Source organism: Lithobates pipiens, unplaced genomic scaffold, assembly GCF_037356315.1.
Source record: "Lithobates pipiens isolate NorthernLeopardFrog02 unplaced genomic scaffold, aLitPip1_a1.2 Scaffold_22, whole genome shotgun sequence".
NCBI lineage: Eukaryota > Metazoa > Chordata > Amphibia > Anura > Ranidae > Lithobates > Lithobates pipiens.
The window spans coordinates 41,846,475-41,866,161 of NW_027507784.1; the positions used below are offsets into that span (position 1 = coordinate 41,846,475).

The following is a 19,687-nucleotide window of genomic DNA, read 5'->3' on the forward strand; positions in this document are numbered from 1 at the left end:
GAAAAGCCTGTGGTCTGCCAGCATGCTGCAGAGAAGGACCATGGCTCTCTGTGTGAGCGCAGTGGTCTCCCTGCAGAGGTTTGCCTGGTCTCCTGTGAGAGCATGTTGCCATGCTCAGGAGTTGGAGCCGCTGAATCCCTGCACTCACAGTTCTTTCTTAGCCATTTGGAATTGAGTGATGCTTGACATCAACTCAGAAGACTTCTCTTGAAAAAGAGGTACTGCAGGGGCTAGCTACAGATTGAAGGTAAGTATTACAGCCAGAGCTTGTCTTCTTCTAAAAATAAACTCTAATGAAAAATTATCTGGTAGTTTGCCTTTAAACTCCGAAATAGAACAACAGCACCCGTTCACTTTTTTTTCTTTGTTTTTGCAGTCTTGGCCTTGCAGTCAATCTCAGAAGCTGCCTCCATCTCTCCTCGCCTGCCCAAACAATTGGTCATGACCGCCATCATTGTGGCGAACCAGGAATCGCTTAACCTGGATCAGTTGTCTTTGAGCTGGGAACATAATGGGCGCCCCCTGGTGGAGTACAAAGATAATATCATGACCTCTCATGAGCCCAGGGCATTGATGCCTCAGGAGAAGTTTCATATGGGTAACGTCTCTCTGATCCTTATTAATATCACCAAGAACGACACCGGAAACTACACCTGCATGATCGAATATGATGGGACGCAACAGATCATCCAATACTATCTTCAAGTAGAGAGTAAGGTTGAACCAATAAATCGTTGTAATGCAATGAACAGGAAACAAAATCTGGAAAATAGGCAAAAAAGAGTCTTGCTTATCATTTTAGAACAGCATTTCTCAACTTTTTCAGTTGTAGCACCCGTAAAACTATGCAAAATCCTGAAGCACCCCCGCCTCCCATCACATCAGCTTCACCCCTAGATATCAGAGACCACTTATTTATGAGTCTTACCATACATCAGCATCCCCCATCATATCCAAGGTTCTTCATCACATCAGAGGCCCCCTTTCACATAAGAGACCCCATCACATCAGTGTCGCCCCTAGACATCAAAGACAACCTATTTATGAGTGTCACCATCACATCAGCATCCCCCTATCATATCTGAGATTCTCCATCACATCAGAGGCACCCCTTCACATCCGAGACCCCATCACCTCAGAGTGCCCCCATACTTCAGAGGCCCCTCTATACGCGAGTCCCTCCATCTCACGAGCATTGCCCCATATATCAAAGACCCTCTATACATGAGTCTCATCATCACATCAGCATCCCCCTATCATATCTGAGATTCTCCCTCACATCAGAGGCTCCCTTTGACATCTGAGACCCCATCACCTAAGAGTACCCCCATACTTCAGAGGCCCCTCTATAAGTGAGTCCCCCCATCTCATGAGCATCACGCCTATATATCAGAGACACCATATACATGAGTCCCACCATCACATCAGTATCCTCCCCATCATATCAGAGGTTCTCCATCACATCAGAATCCCCCTTCACATCAGAGACCCCATCACCTCAGATTTCCCCCTATACCTCAGATGCCCCTTTATACATCCATAAATTAGAGACCCCCTATATATATGAGTCCCACCATCACATCAGATGGTGAGACATTATATCAGAGGTTCTCCATCACATCAGAGTCTCCCATCAAATCAGAGTACCTTCTATTCCTCAGGGGCCACTCTATACATCAGAGTTGCCCATTGCAGCAGAGTCACCCCTATATATCAGATACCCCCTACCCAAATGGAACTTCAGTGCAGGGGCGTAACTAGAAATCATAGAGCCCCATAGCAAAATGTTGTATGCCCCCCCCCCGCAAACAGCCCCCCTCACCACAAAAAATGGTGGGCTCAAATTAAATAGTGGGCGTGGCTTAAAGGGGGTGTGGTTCAAGTCTGAGATGAAGGAAGGAAGGAGGGAAGGAAGGAGGGAAGGAGGGAAGGAGGGAAGGAGGGAAGGAGGGAAGGAGGGAAGGAGGGAAGGAGGGAAGGAGGGAAGGAGGGAAGGAGGGAAGGAAGGAAGGAAGGAAGGAAGGAAGGAAAGAAAGAAAGAAAGAAAGAAAGAAAGAAAGAAAGAAAGAAAGGGAAGGAGAGAGAAGGAAAGAGAGGGATGGAGGGACAACAGGCCCAGATCCTACACCACAATAGCAATATATGTATTCCAGAAAGTTTAACAATCAACAGATAAAGATACTCCAAACACCTGGTGTTAGTGCTTCAATCATCACAGCACCATGGTTGTTATGGTGTCAGGATGATTAAAGCGCATTATTTCTATTATTACATTGTAGAGTCCCTCCTTACATCAGGCATTCCCAGTAGCGTCCCCCCTTACATCAGGTGCCCCCAGTAGAGTCCCTCCTTAAAACAGGCATTCCCAGTAATGTCCCTCCTTACATCAGCTGTCCCCAGTTACCAGTGGCCTCACTAGGGTTGGTGTCACCCGATGTGGAAAAACACGGCGTTATCCCCCTCCCCCCATAGTCCTCCATCAGTATAGACCCTCCTCCATCAGTACAGACCCCCTGGACAAACCAGCCCCATCTGTACAGACCCCCCAGGACAACTCAACCCCCTCCATCTGTACAGACCCCCTCCAGGAGTACAGAACCCCCCAGGACAATTCACCCCCCCCAGGAGTACAGACCCCCAGGAGAATTCACCCCCCAGGAGTACAGACCCCCAGGAGAATTCACCCCCCCAGGAGTACAGACCCCCCAGGACAATTCACCCCCCAAGGAGTACAGACGCCCCCCAGGACAATTCACCCCCCAGGAGTACAGACCCCCAGAAGAATTCACCCCCCAGGGAGTACAGACCCCTCCCAGGAGAATTCAACACCCTCAGGGGTACAGACCCCCCCAGGACAATCCCCCCCCAGGAGTACAGACCCCCCCCCCCCAGGACTCACTGTGCTCATCTCCGTGCCTTTTACAGAACCAGGGGGCGAAGCCTGGGTGGCAAGAAAGTGGACAATAGAAATGGAGCTCTACTTCTATTGCAGCCGCTTTCAGTGGTCTTAACTGGTCTTCTGTAAAATGGTGACGGAGACAGAAATGACCAGTGCCGCAGACCTCTAGCGACTTCAAGGGAAAAAAAAGTTGGCAAGTACAGTATGCATTCCCCATCCTCCCCGGGCCCCACTCGGCTGCAGGCCCCATATGCTTCAGAATACTGAGGAACTCTGGTTGAGAAACACTGTTTTAGAAACACTACAGTCTCTTCTGCAATATGAAATATTTCAGGGTTGCACTTGCTCAGGGATAGGGTTGGGGTTTACTTTGACTCTATTAGAACTGTAAACTAATGGGAATGAGTCTTTTTTTTCAGCCTAAATTACTACATACATTATTTAGCCAAAAGGATTTGGACGCTTGACCATCACACCTACATGAGCTTGCTGGACTTCTCATTCCAAAACCAGGACTTGGCGTCCACTCTTCTGGGAAGGCTTTCTCCAAGATTTTGGAAGGTGTCTGTGGGAAATTGTGCTCATTTGTGCAGTCAGGTACTGATGTTGGATGAGAAGACCTGGCTCACAATCAAAGTTCCAACTTATCCCAAAAGAAGTTCAGTAGGGTGGAGGTCTGTTCACAAGGGCACAGTCATACTGGAACAGAAAAGGGTCCTCATAAAACCTTAAGGTTGGAAGAGCACAATAGTCTATAATGTATTTACATAATGTAACATAGCAGTACCCATCACCGATTGTCAATGTTCCACAAACCAGCCATATAGGGTACATAAAATATAGTCATGATCAGATTAATGTTGAAGAGGAAAGATTAACACTGAAACCCTAGGGTTATACTATTAGTATAGAAATGTATGATGGTATTTGGTCAGGGTGGATGGATTCTAAACTTCTCCACACCAAAGGATTTCCGCAGTTTCCTTCGTTGGGTGTCTGAATGGTTCCAAGGATAAAGCGGAAGTTTAGGTATGGATATTTTACATATGTTACATTGATCCAGTTTGGACCGATGGAAGTATGTACAGTTTCTCACAAAAGTGAGTACACCCCTCACATTTTTGCAAATATTTTATTCTATCTTTTCATGTGACAACACTGAAGAAATGACACTTTTCTACAATGTAAAGTAGTGAGTGTACAGCTTGTATAACAGTGTAAATTTGCTGTCCCCTCAAAATAACTCAACACACAGCCATTAATGTCTAAACCGCTTGCAACAAAAGTGAGTACACCCCTAAGTGAAAATGTCCAAATTGGGCCCAACGTGTCAATATTTTGTGTGGCCACCATTATTTTCCAGCACTGCCTTAACCCTCTTGGACATGGAGGTCACCAGAGCTTCACAGGTCACCACTGGAGTCCTCTTCCACTCCTCCATGATGACATCACAGAGCTGGTGGATGTTGGAGACCTTGCGCTCCTCCACCTTCCATTTGAGGATGCCCCACAGATGCTCAGTAGGGTTTAGGTCTGGAGACATGCTTGGCCAGTCCATCACCTTTACCCCCAGCTTCTTTAGCAAGGCAGTGGTGGTCTTGGAGGTGTGTTTTGGGTCGTTATCATGTTGGAATACTGCCCTGTGGCCCAGTCTCTGAAGGGAGGGGATCGTGCTCTGCTTCAGTATGTCACAGGACATGTTGTTTCCTCAATGATCTGTAGCTCCCCAGTGCCGGCAGCACTCATGTAACCCCAGAACATGACACTCCCACCACCATGCTTGACTGTAGGCAAGACACACTTGTCTTTGTCCTCCTCACCTGTTTGCCGCCACACACGCTTGACACCATCTGAACCAAATAAGTTTATCTTGGTGTCATCAGACCACAGGACATGGTTCCAGTACTCCATGTCCTTAGTCTGCTTGTCTTCAGCTGGCTTTCTTGTGCATTATCTTTAGAAGAGGCTTCCTTCTGGGATGACAGCCATGAAGACCAATTTGATGCAATATGGTCTGAGCACTGACAGGCTGACCCTCCACCCCTTCAACCTCTGCAGCAATGCTGACAGCACTCATACGTCTATTTCCCAAAGACAACCTCCGGATATGAGACTGAGCATGTGCACTCAACTTTTTGGTCGACCATGGCGAGGCCTGTTCTGAGTGGGAACTGTCCTGTTAAACCGCTGTGTGGTCTTGGCCACCATGCTGCAGCTCAGTATCAGGGTCTTGGCAATCTTCTTATAGTCTAGGCCAGGGATGTGCAATTAGCGGACCTCCAGCTGTTGCAGAACTACAATTCCCATCATGCCTCTGCCTCTGGGTGTCATGCTTGTGGCTGTCAGAGTCTTGCTATACCTCATGGGACTTGTAGTTCTGCAACAGCTGGAGGTCCGCTAATTGCATATCCCCGGCCTAGGCCATCTTTATGTAGAGCAACAATTTTTTTTCTTCAGATCCTCAGAGAGTTATTTGCCATGAAGTGCCACTTCCAGTGACCAGTATGAGAGAGTGAGAGCGATAACACCAAATTTAACACACCTGCTCCCCATTCACACCTGAGACCTTGTAACACTAACGAGTCACATGACACTGGGGAGGGAAAATGGCTAACTGGGCCCAATTTGGAAATTTTCACTTAGGGGTGTACTCACTTTTGTTGCCAGCGGTTTAGACATTAATGGCTGTGTGTTGAGTTATTTTGAGGGGACAGCAAATGTACACTGTTATACAAGCTGTACACTCACTACTTTACATTGTCGCAAAGTGTCATTTCTTCAGTGTTGTCACATGAAAAGGTATAATAAAATATTTACAAAAGTGTGAGGGGTGTACTCACTTTTGTGAGATATTGTATATGTCATACCTGTGAGATCCTCGTGGGAGCTGGAAATCACTGTAGTACGCATCGCAACTACAGTGGTCACTGTTAGTTTCTTGGGGCTTTGCATTGAGAAAATGCTAAGTGTTTTCTGAATAGTGCCCCAGCTCAGCGGATGACCCCCTGTATTCACTAAGCAGAAGGGCGACTCCTCAGCACGAGACCCAGAAGCTAGTGGAGATCATTGTAGTAGGGCTTCCAACTACAGTGATTTCCAGCTTCCACGGCAATCCCACAAGTATGGCATATACAGTACTTGCTTCCAATAGAACTACAAATAAACTTCATCTTTAAACCGCCACACCAAGTATCAATTGTCCAGGTACAAATATCTTCCAATATGCATTTGGATACAGGATGGAGCCAACACAATTTGGGAGCCTCAAAATCACCTCCTTTATCAGGGCTTAAAAATGGGAAGATGCATGCTGGCCAGAATGGAATTTGTTCACTGGAGGAGTGTGAAGTCCTTTAACAGGATGGCACTCATCTTGTCTAAAAACGTTATATTCTCATCTTCTATTCTGCCCAGCATGCATCATTCCCCATTTTCAAGCCCTGATGAAGGGAGCGATTTGAAATCTCCCGAAATGTGTTGGCTCCATCCTTTGTGGAATAAATTTGTACCTGGGCAATTCATTCTTGGTGTGGTTCTTCAATCCCAAATCCATGATGGGATATATGACACAGCAAGCAGTAAATAATGTAACAGATTACTTTCAAAGCGATAATACGATGGCTATCCAATCAACTCCCTCGAAAAGAACATTTTCGGAATTAATAGATTATTCTACAGTCAACACATGAATACCAATTAATTTTACTTGATGTGATGGAGGAGAACCCTTACACTTATTCTTCTCTTTCCCAGAATACCAGATCAAGTTGACTGATCTGTCACGCAAGAAGTTTGTAGAGACCAGTGATAAGGATGGTAAGACCTATATTCTAATTATTACTCACTTGCTTTTCTTTACCTTCTGAAATCCTTTTCTGCAAGCAGTGTGTGGTGGGAACTATGTTCTATATCACGGGTGGGCAACCCCCGGCACTGGTGCCGCGAGCGGCACTCAAAGCCTCTTTTACCGGCACTGGACTCCCTCCCCATCAGCAGAGTGGTGCCGGAAAGTGTTGGTGAGACACTAATGCATTCCAATCTCAGAGTTCCCCACTCCGCACTGGGGGGGAGGCACTGCGCCCCCACTCATTGTAAAAGATGGGGAACATTGTTTGGTTCTCTAACTTTACTGTAGCTGTGATCATCAGCTTTTGTGATGGGGAAGAGATTGGGTGCAGTTCTGTTTACAGGAGGAGGAGGAGGACTGTCATTGGCCACTGCTAAAGCCAATCACAGTCCTGCTAGCCCCACCCAACATCTGGAGGAAGACGACTCGCTTGGTTGTCACTACCAATCTCAGAAAGAATGGATTTCATTGATGGAGAAAACCCCAATCAGGGGACAGTTTGTGGAATTATTGTTGAGTTTCTGGGAACTTTGTTGAAATTATTCCTGAACCTTTGTGTCACTTACTACCAGGGGCGGACTGACAGCTCATGGGGCCCCCGGGCAAAAGGAGAACATGGGGCCCCCTGTGTCTCCGCCCACGTTCAAGCTACATCCACACAAAGCCCCACCTACATATTGCACTGCCCACATTGCATGCATTCAAATAATTTCTCTACACTATGTTCAAAATAAATGTTTATTATAGGTATTAAAGAAAAATAAAATGTAAATTAAAGTGCAACAATGGTATGTGAGCAGGTGGCCACATCGTCTGATTGTTTCTAGGGTGAACCGGTGGGGTAACCAATGTAAGGAACATTCTTCTACTGACTATCAATGTAAGGAACATTCTTCTCACTGATCACCAATGTAAGGAACATTCTTCCACTGATCACCAATGTAAGGAACATTCTTCTCACTGATCACCAATGTAAGGAGCATTCTTCCCACTGATCACCAATGTAAGGAACATTCTTCTCACTGATCACCAATGTAAGGAACATTCTTCTCACTGATCACCAATGTAAGGAACATTCTTCCCACTGATCCCCAATGTAAGGAACATTCTTCTCACTGATCACCAATGTAAGGAGCATTCTTCTCACTGATCACCAATGTAAGGAGCATTCTTCCCACTGATCACCAATGTAAGGAACAGTCTTCTCACTGATCACCAATGTAAGGGACATTCTTCTCACTGATCACCAATGTAAGGGACATTCTTCTCACTGATCACCAATGTAAGGAGCATTCTTCCCACTGACCACCAATGTAAGGGACATTCTTCCCACTGATCACCAATGTAAGGAACATTCTTCCCACTGATCACCAATGTAAAGAACATTCTTCTCACTGATCACCAATGTAAGGGACATTCTTCCACTGATCACCAATGTAAGGAACATTCTTCCCACTGATCACCAATGTAAGGAACATTCTTCTCACTGATCACCAATGTAAGGGACATTCTTCCCACTGATCACCAATGTAAGGGACATTCTTCCCACTGATCACCAATGTAAGGAACATTCTTCTCACTGACCACCAATGTAAGGAACATTCTTCCACTGATCACCAATGTAAGGAACATTCTTCCACTGATCACCAATGTAAGGAACATTCTTCCACTGACCACCAATGTAAGGAACATTCTTCCCACTGATCACCAGTGTAAGAAGCATTCTTCCCACTGATCACCAATGTAAGGAACATTCTTCTCACTGATCACCAATGTAAGAAGCATTCTTCCCACTGATCACCAATGTAAGGAACATTCTTCTCACTGATCACCAATGTAAGGAACATTCTTCTCACTGATCACCAATGTAAGGAACATTCTTCTCACTGATCACCAATGTAAAGAACATTCTTCTCACTGATCACCAATGTAAGGAACATTCTTCTCACTGATCACCAATGTAAGGAACATTCTTCTCACTGATCACCAATGTAAGGGACATTCTTCCCACTGACCACCAATGTAAGGAACATTCTTCTCACTGACCACCAATGTAAGGAACATTCTTCCACTGATCACCAATGTAAGGAACATTCTTCCACTGATCACCAATGTAAGGAACATTCTTCCACTGACCACCAATGTAAGGAACATTCTTCCCACTGATCACCAGTGTAAGAAGCATTCTTCCCACTGATCACCAATGTAAGGAACATTCTTCTCACTGATCACCAATGTAAGAAGCATTCTTCCCACTGATCACCAATGTAAGGAACATTCTTCTCACTGATCACCAATGTAAGGAACATTCTTCTCACTGATCACCAATGTAAGGAACATTCTTCTCACTGATCACCAATGTAAGGAACATTCTTCTCACTGATCACCAATGTAAAGAACATTCTTCTCACTGATCACCAATGTAAGGAACATTCTTCTCACTGATCACCAATGTAAGGAACATTCTTCTCACTGATCACCAATGTAAGGAACATTCTTCTCACTGATCACCAATGTAAAGAACATTCTTCTCACTGATCACCAATGTAAGGGACATTCTTCCCACTGATCACCAATGTAAGGAACATTCTTCTCACTGATCACCAATGTAAGGAACATTCTTCCCACTGATCACCAATGTAAGGAACATTCTTCTCACTGATCACCAATGTAAGGAACATTCTTCTCACTGATCACCAATGTAAGGAACATTCTTCTACTGACCACCAATGTAAGGAGCATTCTTCCCACTGACCACCAATGTAAGGAGCATTCTTCCTACTGACCACCAATGTAAGGAACATTCTTCTCACTGATCACCAATGTAAGGAACATTCTTCTCACCGATCACCAATGTAAGGAACATTCTTCTCACCGATCACCAATGTAAGGAACATTCGTCCCACTGACCACTAATGTAAGGAACATTCGTCCCACTGACCACCAATGTAAGGAATATTCTTCTACTGACCACCAATGTAAGGAACATTCTTCTACTGACTACCAATGTAAGGAACATTCTTCTACTGATCACCAATGTAAGGAACATTCTTCTACTGACTACCAATGTAAGGAACATTCTTCTACTGACTACCAATGTAAGGAACATTCTTCTACTGATCACCAATGTAAGGAACATTCTTCCCACTGACCACCAATGTAAGGAACATTCTTCTACTGACTACCAATGTAAGGAACATTCTTCTACTGACTACCAATGTAAGGAACATTCTTCCCACTGATCACCAATGTAAGGAACATTCTTCCCACTGACCACCAATGTAAGGAACATTCTTCTACTGACTACCAATGTAAGGAACATTCTTCTACTGATCACCAATGTAGGGAACATTCTTCTCACTGATCACCAATGTAAGGAACATTCTTCCCACTGACTACCAATGTAAGGAACATTCTTCTACTGACTACCAATGTAAGGAACATTCTTCCCACTGATCACCAATGTAAGGAACATTCTTCCCACTGATCACCAATGTAAGGAACATTCTTCCCACTGACTACCAATGTAAGGAACATTCTTCTACTGACTACCAATGTAAGGAACATTCTTCTACTGACTACCAATGTAAGGAACATTCTTCTACTGATCACCAATGTAAGGAACATTCTTCCCACTGACTACCAATGTAAGGAACATTCTTCTACTGACTACCAATGTAAGGAACATTCTTCTACTGACTACCAATGTAAGGAACATTCTTCTCACTGATCACCAATGTAAGGAACATTCTTCCCACTGATCACCAATGTAAGGAACATTCTTCTCACTGATCACCAATGTAAGGAGCATTCTTCCCACTGATCCCCAGTGTAAGGAACATTCTTCCCACTGATCCCCAGTGTAAGGAACATTCTTCCCACTGATCCCCAGTGTAAGGAACATTCTTCTCACTGATCACCAATGTAAGGAACATTCTTCTCACTGATCACCAATGTAAGGAACATTCTTCTCACTGATCACCAATGTAAGGAACATTCTTCTCACTGATCCCCAGTGTAAGGAACATTCTTCTCACTGATCACCAATGTAAGAGACATTCTTAGTGTACAGATGGCAGTGTTAGAGCCCTTTCACACTGGGGCGGCGTGGGGCACGCCGGCGGTAAAGTGGTGCTATTTTTAGTGCCACTGCACCGTCGTTTTAGCAGCGATATTTGCCCACTAGTGGGGGGGTTTTGCCCCCTGCTAGCGGCCGAAAAGGTTAAAGCCACCACAAAGCGATGCTGGCAGTATAGCTGTGCTGCCCCATTCATTTCAATGGGCAGGAGCGGTGGAGGAGCAGTACATACACTGCTCCTTCACCGCGCCAAAGATGCTGCTAGCTGGACTTTTTTTAGCGTCCTGCCAGTGCACCGCTCCAGTGTGAAAGGCATCGGGGCTTCACACTGGAGGGTGAGGAGCAGCTCTTTCAGGGCACTTTGCAGGCACTATTTTTAGCGTTATAGCGCCTGCAGAGCACACCAGTGTGAAAGGGGTCTTAGGGATAAGCATCCAGTGTATTCATTTCAGTGATATATATATATATATATATATATATATATATATATATAGAATAACACTCACTTAGCCCAAGTTCACACTGACAGCGGGAATGAAAGTGTGCGAGTTCAGCTTAACTCGCACAATTTCAGAACCGCATGTCAGTATGAGTTTGGCAGCGATTTCAAAGACATCTGTGCGGGTTGCTCCACAGATGTCTATGGAAATCGCACCCAGAAGTCGCCCAAAGTAGTACAGAAACTACTTTTGGGAATCAGTGTGACGCTGCAAATGCAGCGTCACACTGATTCAGGTAGTGCCATTGCCAGCAATTTGCCATGCAATTTCACATGTTAAATCGCATGCCAAATTGCTCCAATGTGAACCAAGGCTAAGTGCTATTCCCTATATATAACACTGATATCTATACACTGAGTGGCATTCAGTGTAACAGATATCAGTGTGCACTAGTGAATAGCAGCTGGTAAATAGGCACATGGCAAGAGGAAAGGAAAAAGAACATCCATTCATACTACAATAACTGTAACTGCTGTGCTGTCATTATCACACTGACCTGCTGCTGCACACAAGGCAGGTCAGTGTGGGTGGCCAATTCCACGAGGAGTTAACTCTGTGCCTGTGGGCTCTGTCCTCTGTGTGCACTCTGCAGGCTCCAGCTCCATACCGACTGTCCCGTGCGGCAGTGTTGTGTGTGGCCCCGCCCCCTCTGCTGAATTCCTCGGGGGGGGGGGGGAGAGGTGGCCAAAGCGCCTGTCTCTGCAATGATCCCCGCACGGCTGACGTGACAGGGATCCATGATTGATTGCACTAAGATCATCTATCTCATTCCCGGCCAGCTCGCTCCTCTCCTCTCCTATAGCTCTGCATGAGCAACTGCCAGTGCCAGCAAGGATGTGTGCACTGGTTCCTCGGGGGTATAGTCTTAGTCTCTCTCCAATTCTGCATTTTAAGATGCGGGCACCTCAAGGGGCAGACTGAGCCGGGCCCCCCCCCCACCTCGGGGCCCTCGGTCAGCGACCGAGTGACCGAATGGTCAGTCCGCCCCTGCTTACTACTGAACCCCGGCACTCTGTGTCCCTTTAAGCCACAGTAGGTATTCAGCGCAATGAAAATCACACTCAACCTTTCCTGTGGTGCAGAGCGCCGCACTTTTCCTCAGCTGCGGGGGCCCAACTTATGATCCTGCACACAGGCCCACTGCTTTCAGAAAATGCCCCTGACCTGAGCTCATCATTGCACATCCATTCCAGATGCTTGTATGTGACATCACATACATCACATACATCACATACATCTCATACATCTCATACATCTCATACATCTCATACATCTCATACATCTCATACATCTCATACATCTCATACATCTCATACATCTCATACATCTCATACATCTCATACATCACATACATCACATACATCACATACATCACATACATCACATACATCACATACATCCCATACATCCCATACATCCCATACAAGTACGTGGGCTGGATGCGAGAGGCGGATCAGAAGGATGAGTGTGACAGGACAGGTAGATGTCTCTCATCTCTGTTTCCTTTCACTTCTCTGCATATCACACATATCATAGATGAGAAGAGTGAACGGCAATAGAGAAGATGAGAGGAGGGTACAGCAGTGGGGAAAATTAGCAGAAGGGGTTCAGAGGTGGGACAGAAGAGCAGGAGGGTACAGTGGTGAGGCAGATGTGCAGGAGGTAAAGTAGCGGGAGGGATGAGAAGGGGGTTCAGCGGTGGGACAGAAAATGGGGGGGTACAGTGATGGGGCGGAAGAGCAGGGGGTTACAGTGGTGGGGCAGATGAGCGGGGGGGGGATTCAATGTTGGAGAAGATGAAAAGGGGGTTCAGTGGTGGGACAGATGAGCATGGGGGTTCAGTGTTGGGGAAGATGAGAAGGGGGTACAGAGGTGGGACAGAAGAGCAGGGGGATACAGCGGTGGGGCAGATGTGAAAGGAGGTGCATTAGTGGGACAGATGAGCAGGGGGTTACAGTGGTTGGGCAAAAGAGCAGGGGTACAGGGGTGGGGCAGATATACAGGGGGGTACAGTGGAAGGGCAGAGGAGAAAGGAGGTACATTGGTGGAATAGATGAGCAGGGGGAACAGATGTGGGATGGATGTACAGGGAAGTAAAGTGGTGGGGCAGATGAGAAGATAAGTTCAGTGTTAGGACAGATGAGAAGATGGTTCAATGGTAAGACAGAAAAGCGTGGGGGTATGGCAGTGGGGCATATGTGCAGGGAGGTACAGTGGCGGGGCAGATGAGAAAGGGGGAACATTGGTGGGGCAGATGAGCAGAGGGTTACTGGGGGGGGACAGAAGAGCAGGGGGTACAGAGGTGGGGCAGATGTGCAGGGTGGTACAGTGGTGGGGCAGATGTGTGGTACAGTGGTGGGCCAGATGTGCAGGGTGGTACAGTGGTGGGGCAGATGTGCAAGGGGGTACAGTGGTGGGGCAGATGTGCAGGGTGGTACAGTGGTGGGGCAGATGTGCAGGGTGGTACAGTGGTGGGGCAGATGTGCAGGGGGGTACAGTGGTGGGGCAGATGTGCAGGGTGGTACAGTGGTGGGGCAGATGTGCAGGGGGTTACAGTGGTGGGACAGAGGAGCAGGGGGGTACAGTGGTGAAACTAATTTGCAGGGGGGGGGGGCACAGTGATCTCAGGTGTGAAGGTGCATGAATTGGGGCTGATCTGAAGTGTGGAGATGCAGGAATTGGGGCTGATCTCAGGCGTGAGAATGTGGGATGTTAATTTCTCACTACTACTCAAGTAGTTTACAGCATTTACTTTATAGAAAATGCTTTTCGTGATTGAGATTGTGAAGTTTTTCGTTATAAAATCATCACACTCAATTTCTTTGAAAAGTATTTTTCAGCACACTGTGCTCAAAAAGTTGCCTACCCTGTTCTAGAATCTAGATCATTGGTGATGAATTCTAACACTGATTGAATAATGAATGGTGCATTATAACGATACCAGCTGGGCTCACCAATCCCTAGTGGTTGGCAGCCATATGGGCCATCCAATATGATGATGATAGATCGGCCAAAAGTTTCAAGAAGGCTGTCCTAAAAACACCTTTCAGTTTTTTCCCCCCAGTTTTGGATATATTGGAAAAGAAAAAGAACATTTGTCCTTACTGCCGTCACTATTTGTTCTGGTGATCTTTGTCACTGGGATAGAAAGTGATGGGAAATATAAACCAGCCCTGATAAAGAAGACTGCTAAGACCCCCAAAACCCACTGAATTGTGCCTTCTAAAGATACCAGCTTGGGTCGCCAATCCCTAGAGGTTGGAAGTCATATGGGCCACCCACTATGACGATAATAGGTGGTGTCCTCTGTATTACAGTAAGCTGAAGCTAAATTGTGTTGGATTCAACTCCTGTGTCTTATTGAAGAGTAAAAGTGATTGTAAAGGGTCGTTTTCTTTTTGTTTAAGTTTAAAATAACAAACATGTCATACTTACCTCCACTGTGCAGCTCGTTTTGCACAGAGTGGCCCCCAAACCTTGACTTCTAGGGTCCCTCGGTGGCTCTTGCAGCTCCTCCCCGCATCAGATAACCGAATGGTGGGAAATTAGTGTAGCGCTAATAATGTTTGGTAAAAATACCAAAAAGTGTATCCAAAACACAATGTTAATGTTTAAGTGAATAAACAATATATAAGAGTAAAAAAAATAAATGTGCATAACACAATAAACTCAATTTGTGCGTTGAGTCCAATTAGAAGTGTAAACTCCAATTAATGATATGGAGAACAGTCCACACAAACAGAAAAGTGAACAGATGGAACTTCTTCCTGTTGGGTGACACCAAACCAAGCAAAGGAAAACAGCAAATTGTCTGTAGTCACTCTAAAACAACCCTTCAATGATAAGAAGATGGATACTTTTACCGACTGGGATGGACACACATGTCGTACGACATTGAGTCAGTAAGGCTTGGAATCCTGGGTAGTCCAGATCAGATGCTGTGTATGGACGATGGTCAGACGGATCAGGTGCAGGGTCCCCGATTCTCAGTCTACGAACTCCACAAATACTGTACACTCAGAGTAAGTGTACCCAGGAACAGCTCTTCATGGGCTCCAATGGTAAAAATATGTGTACTGCCGGCTACTGAAGAGCACGTGCTATGCATTTTTCAAAGTTAAGGTTATACCTAAACTGCAGTTTGGTTTGGGTACACTGTCTCTTCTGGCAGGTATGGAACTATGGTCTGGTTGGGTGCTTAAGTTACTCTCTCTCGGAGCCCGCCCAGCGGGAGTGGCGCTCTTGCTCTGCTTTCTGGGAGAGGGCATTTAAGATGCGGACGTTACGGGGTTCGGTGTTCTGGTCCAGAAGGATGTACTGACTTCATGGTCTTGGTCCTCCTGATCAGCCCCCATGAAGGCTATGGCCTGGGGTGCGGATCCACCCGATCTTGATTTCTCTGGGCTGGTTAGCCCAAGGCAAGGAAACTAAAGGAGGATTCTGAGGTGTTTGGGTGCCGTCTCCGGTTTGAGAGAGACCCAGTGACTTCACGCTATCCAGGGGAGGACTCTTCAGAAGAAGGCCACGTACGGGTTGGTTTCTTAGTAAGAGCCTGGAGGAGCTGAAGTACCCAAGAGAATCCGGTCTTATGGATATCGCCAAGCTGGCTGAAAAATCCAAGTATCCCACGAGTGTTCTTCAAGTTTAGTTTTCCTATGTGTTCTACAACAACGTCTGTGGCAGAGACATATCTAGTATGTTCTACAACAACGTCTGTGGCAGAGACTTGTTCCTGAGTTAAGCACCTTGTTGGCTGCTAGGCCTTGTGAGAGGGACTGTCCAACTTGAGTGAACATCCAGTTGCAAATGGCTATTCTCTGGATGCAGTCAAAGTAAGCAAGTTCTTCAACATTTGACTTTGACACTAATGCCGCGTACACACGACCAGACTTTTCAACATCAAAGGTCCGCCGGAACAATTCCGGCAGACCATTCGATCGCGTGTGGGCTGCAGCGGACTTTTGATTTGCAAAAATCCGACAGACTTTAGAAATGGAACATGTTTCAAATTTTTCCGCCGGTGTCTTGTCAAATAGCGTCCTCCATCAGATAGTGTCCCCTGCGTACTGCGCATGCGCAGTACACAGGAACACAGTTTACGAAAATTGCCGAGGATGAACGGCGCCTGCGCCGTGAGTCCAGGTTCTATCCCCACTATCCAAGTGGACATAGAGTTAGAATAAAAAAGAGCCAAGCGCAGGGGCCCTCTAAAATTCGAGGGGCCCTCTAAAATTCACAACCCTATGTCCGCTTGGATGGTGGGGCTACCACCTCCACTCACGGCACAGGCGCCGTTCAGCTTCAGAGATTTTCCGAAGCTTCGTCTGCTCCGTACTGCGCATGCGCATTACGGAGTGGACACTATGTGATGCCCGGACTCTATACGCCAGAACACCGGAACTCCGCCGGACCCAGTTCCTACCGAGAAATCCGCTCATGTGTATGCTAGTCCGATGGACAAAAACCAACGCGAGGGCAGCTATTGGCTACTGGCTATGAACTTCCTTATTCTAGTCCGGTCGTACGTCATCACGTTCGAATCCGTCAGACTTTGGTGTGATTGTGTGTGGCCAAGTCCGTTCATTCGGAAAGTCCGTCAGAACTCTGTCAGAACTCCGTCAAAAGTCTGTCAGACCTAGTCCCTCGAAAAGTCCGGTCGTGTGTACGTGGCATCAGAGTACCTGAACTTCCTTTCCAACCCTCTGATCCCAATTTAAGAGACTGTTCATTGTCTACATTTTTTGCAAATAAAATCCATTCAAGTGGATCTGTTGTCAGTCTCTCGAGTTACTGGGCCATCTACCACAGGACACCCCTAGACGTTAAGTGAGGAGAAAAGAAGGTAACGGTAAGCCCAAATTTAATCAGCAGCTCCTTCGGGGGTTAGTGCTACATATGGAAAAGAAAGGAGAGCTCCGGATGGTGCAGGTCAAACCAATAGGTTTATTAGGATATGTCATACATTAAAATTACAAAATAAAAGTGCTCATAAAAAGATATAAAAAGCAATGTGGGGTGCAGTAAATGCTAGCATTTACTGCACCCCACATTGCTTTTTATATCTTTTTACATTTTGTGATCACTTTTATTTTTGTCATTTTAATGTATGACATATCCTAATAAACGTATTGGTTTGACCTGCACCATCCGGAGCTCTCCTTTCTTTTCCATATTTTTCCCATTGGAGCCTATGAGGAGCTGTTCCTGGGTACACTTACTCTGAGTGTACAGTATCTGTGGAGTTCGTAAACTGAGAATTCGGGGACCCTGCACCTGATCCGTCTGACCATCGTCCACTTTTCAAGGGAAGGTGCGAAAAATGTGGCACAATGCCCTCCATTGTATTTTAAATATTAAAAATAAATAAGTTGACTAATTGCTGGAATTCCCTCTTGCAGAAGGCTTTAATACCGGTGGAATGTGGACGTTTGTGAATGATTTTGGTCGTCTTTAATACCACGTCTTTTTCTTTATCTTGTTCAGAGCAGAAGATTAAGCTGATGAAACGGTCATCGAAGAAATCTGGTAAGCAATTACTTGCAGGAGCTTTTCTGCAGGGGGGGGTCATGTGGAATGAGCCCTACCTTGCAATTCATACAGTCTTAAGTCTCTAGAGTGCCTCCAGCTATAGGTGTCTTAACAAGAACTCCCTAAACGAAACTTCTAGTACCCAGGACCACACTTGAAAGCAGTTTTCAATGCTTTACTTGAACTTAATAGTAGGAGAGCTGGACGATGGAGATGGAAAAAACAAGCTTCTACAGCTCCTTGGCTGGAAGCCTCTGGGGCAGTGGTCATCAACCTTGTCCTCAGGGCCCATTAACAGGCCAGGTTTTATGTATTACTTTGGGGAGATGCAGACTAGAATACTATTATGATGATTATTGATGTATTTCAGTTATCTTGCAAACCTTGGCTTGTTAGTGGGCCCTGAGGACAGGAGTTGACCACTGCTCTGGGGGGTATCAGCATCCAGAATTCATCACAAAGCACTTCTTCTGGTGCACATAAGCCCCAAAACAAAAGGTTTTCCATTCCATTCCAGTGATGACTCTAGCAGAAGATCTTCTAAGCCCCTGTACACACGGTCGGACATTCTGCCAACCAAATCCGTCGGATTTTGCCTGTCCGATCTTGTCCGAAACTGTTGCATACACACGGTCGGACTAAGTTGTCGAAAAATCCGATCATTCAGAACGTGATGACGTAATTTCGTTATGATGGGACTAGTAGCCAATAGCTTTGATGTAGAAATTTGATCTGAGCATGCGTGGCACTTGGTCCGATCAAAATTCTCTACACATGATCGGAGTATGTCCGATCAAACCAGTTGGTCGGAAAATATTTCCAACATGTTGGAAAATTGGGTCCGACGGAGATTCGGACGGAATCAGTCCGATGCATATCACACACAGTCGGATTATCCGACAACACGGTCCGATAGGACACATTCCGACGGATTCTCCGACCGTGTGTACAAGACTTTAGACCCATATGACCTGGCGATATCCTCTAAGTCTGTGCTCCATCCGAGGCCTCAAACCAGGCATGCAATGCATACTCAACAAGGTAAGTTCTTGTAGGACATCTCCCTATAGAGAAGGGGCACAAGGGGACCCTTCTAGAACATTGGCTCCCTGTTTTGTCAAAGCAAAGTCCAACTCACTCATGACGAATTCACCATGGGTGGGCCAACTAACTTCTGCAGAAAGAAAATTTTGGCTTTTGGCTATACTTTAACTATATAACTAAACTCATCTAAAGATCGAACATTTTTTTTAGACTTGTACAATTTTTTGATGTACTAAAAACATGACAGATAAGAGATGGAGCAGAGGACCCTTCTATGACAACTATGTTTTTACCATATATGTATATATAGATATAGATATATACACATACATATACACAGTGCCTTGACAAAGTATTCATACCCCTTGACATTTTCCACATTTTGTCATGTTACAACCAAAACTTAAATGTATTCTATTGGGATTTTATGTGATAGACCAACACAAAGTGGCACATAATTGTGAAGTGGAGCCCTGGCTCACATTGGTGCGATTTGGCATGCGGTTTGACATGTAAAATTGCATGCCAAACCGGCGGCAAGTGACGGTGATTGCACCGACCTAATCGGTGCGACGCCGCATTTGCGGCACCGCACCGTTTTCCAAAAGTTGTTTTTGTACTACATTTTCTGATTTCGGGGTGTGATTTACATTGTCATATGTGCAGAAACCCACACAGATGTGGGTTTCTGCACATATGAAATTGGGACTAACATGCGGGAATGAAAGCGTGCGTGTTCAGCTGCAGTCAGTGTGAACCAGGGCAGAAGGAAAATGATAAATAGTTTTCAA

General features: G+C 45.8%; 1 protein-coding gene across 2 annotated transcripts in view; it reads left to right on the forward strand.

Moving 5' to 3' along the window:
• The first annotated feature begins 381 nt into the window (after nucleotides 1–381).
• Nucleotides 382–19,687, forward strand: part of LOC143923671 (uncharacterized) — a 33,356-nt gene continuing 14,050 nt past the window's right edge. For both annotated transcript variants that reach the window (XM_077447481.1, XM_077447482.1), the window contains exons 1-3: nucleotides 382–712; nucleotides 6,653–6,715; nucleotides 17,808–17,849. In XM_077447481.1, coding sequence (XP_077303607.1) covers nucleotides 442–712; nucleotides 6,653–6,715; nucleotides 17,808–17,849 — 376 coding nt within the window. In that variant the 5' untranslated portion in view covers nucleotides 382–441. The remainder of the gene's footprint in view (nucleotides 713–6,652; nucleotides 6,716–17,807; nucleotides 17,850–19,687) is intronic.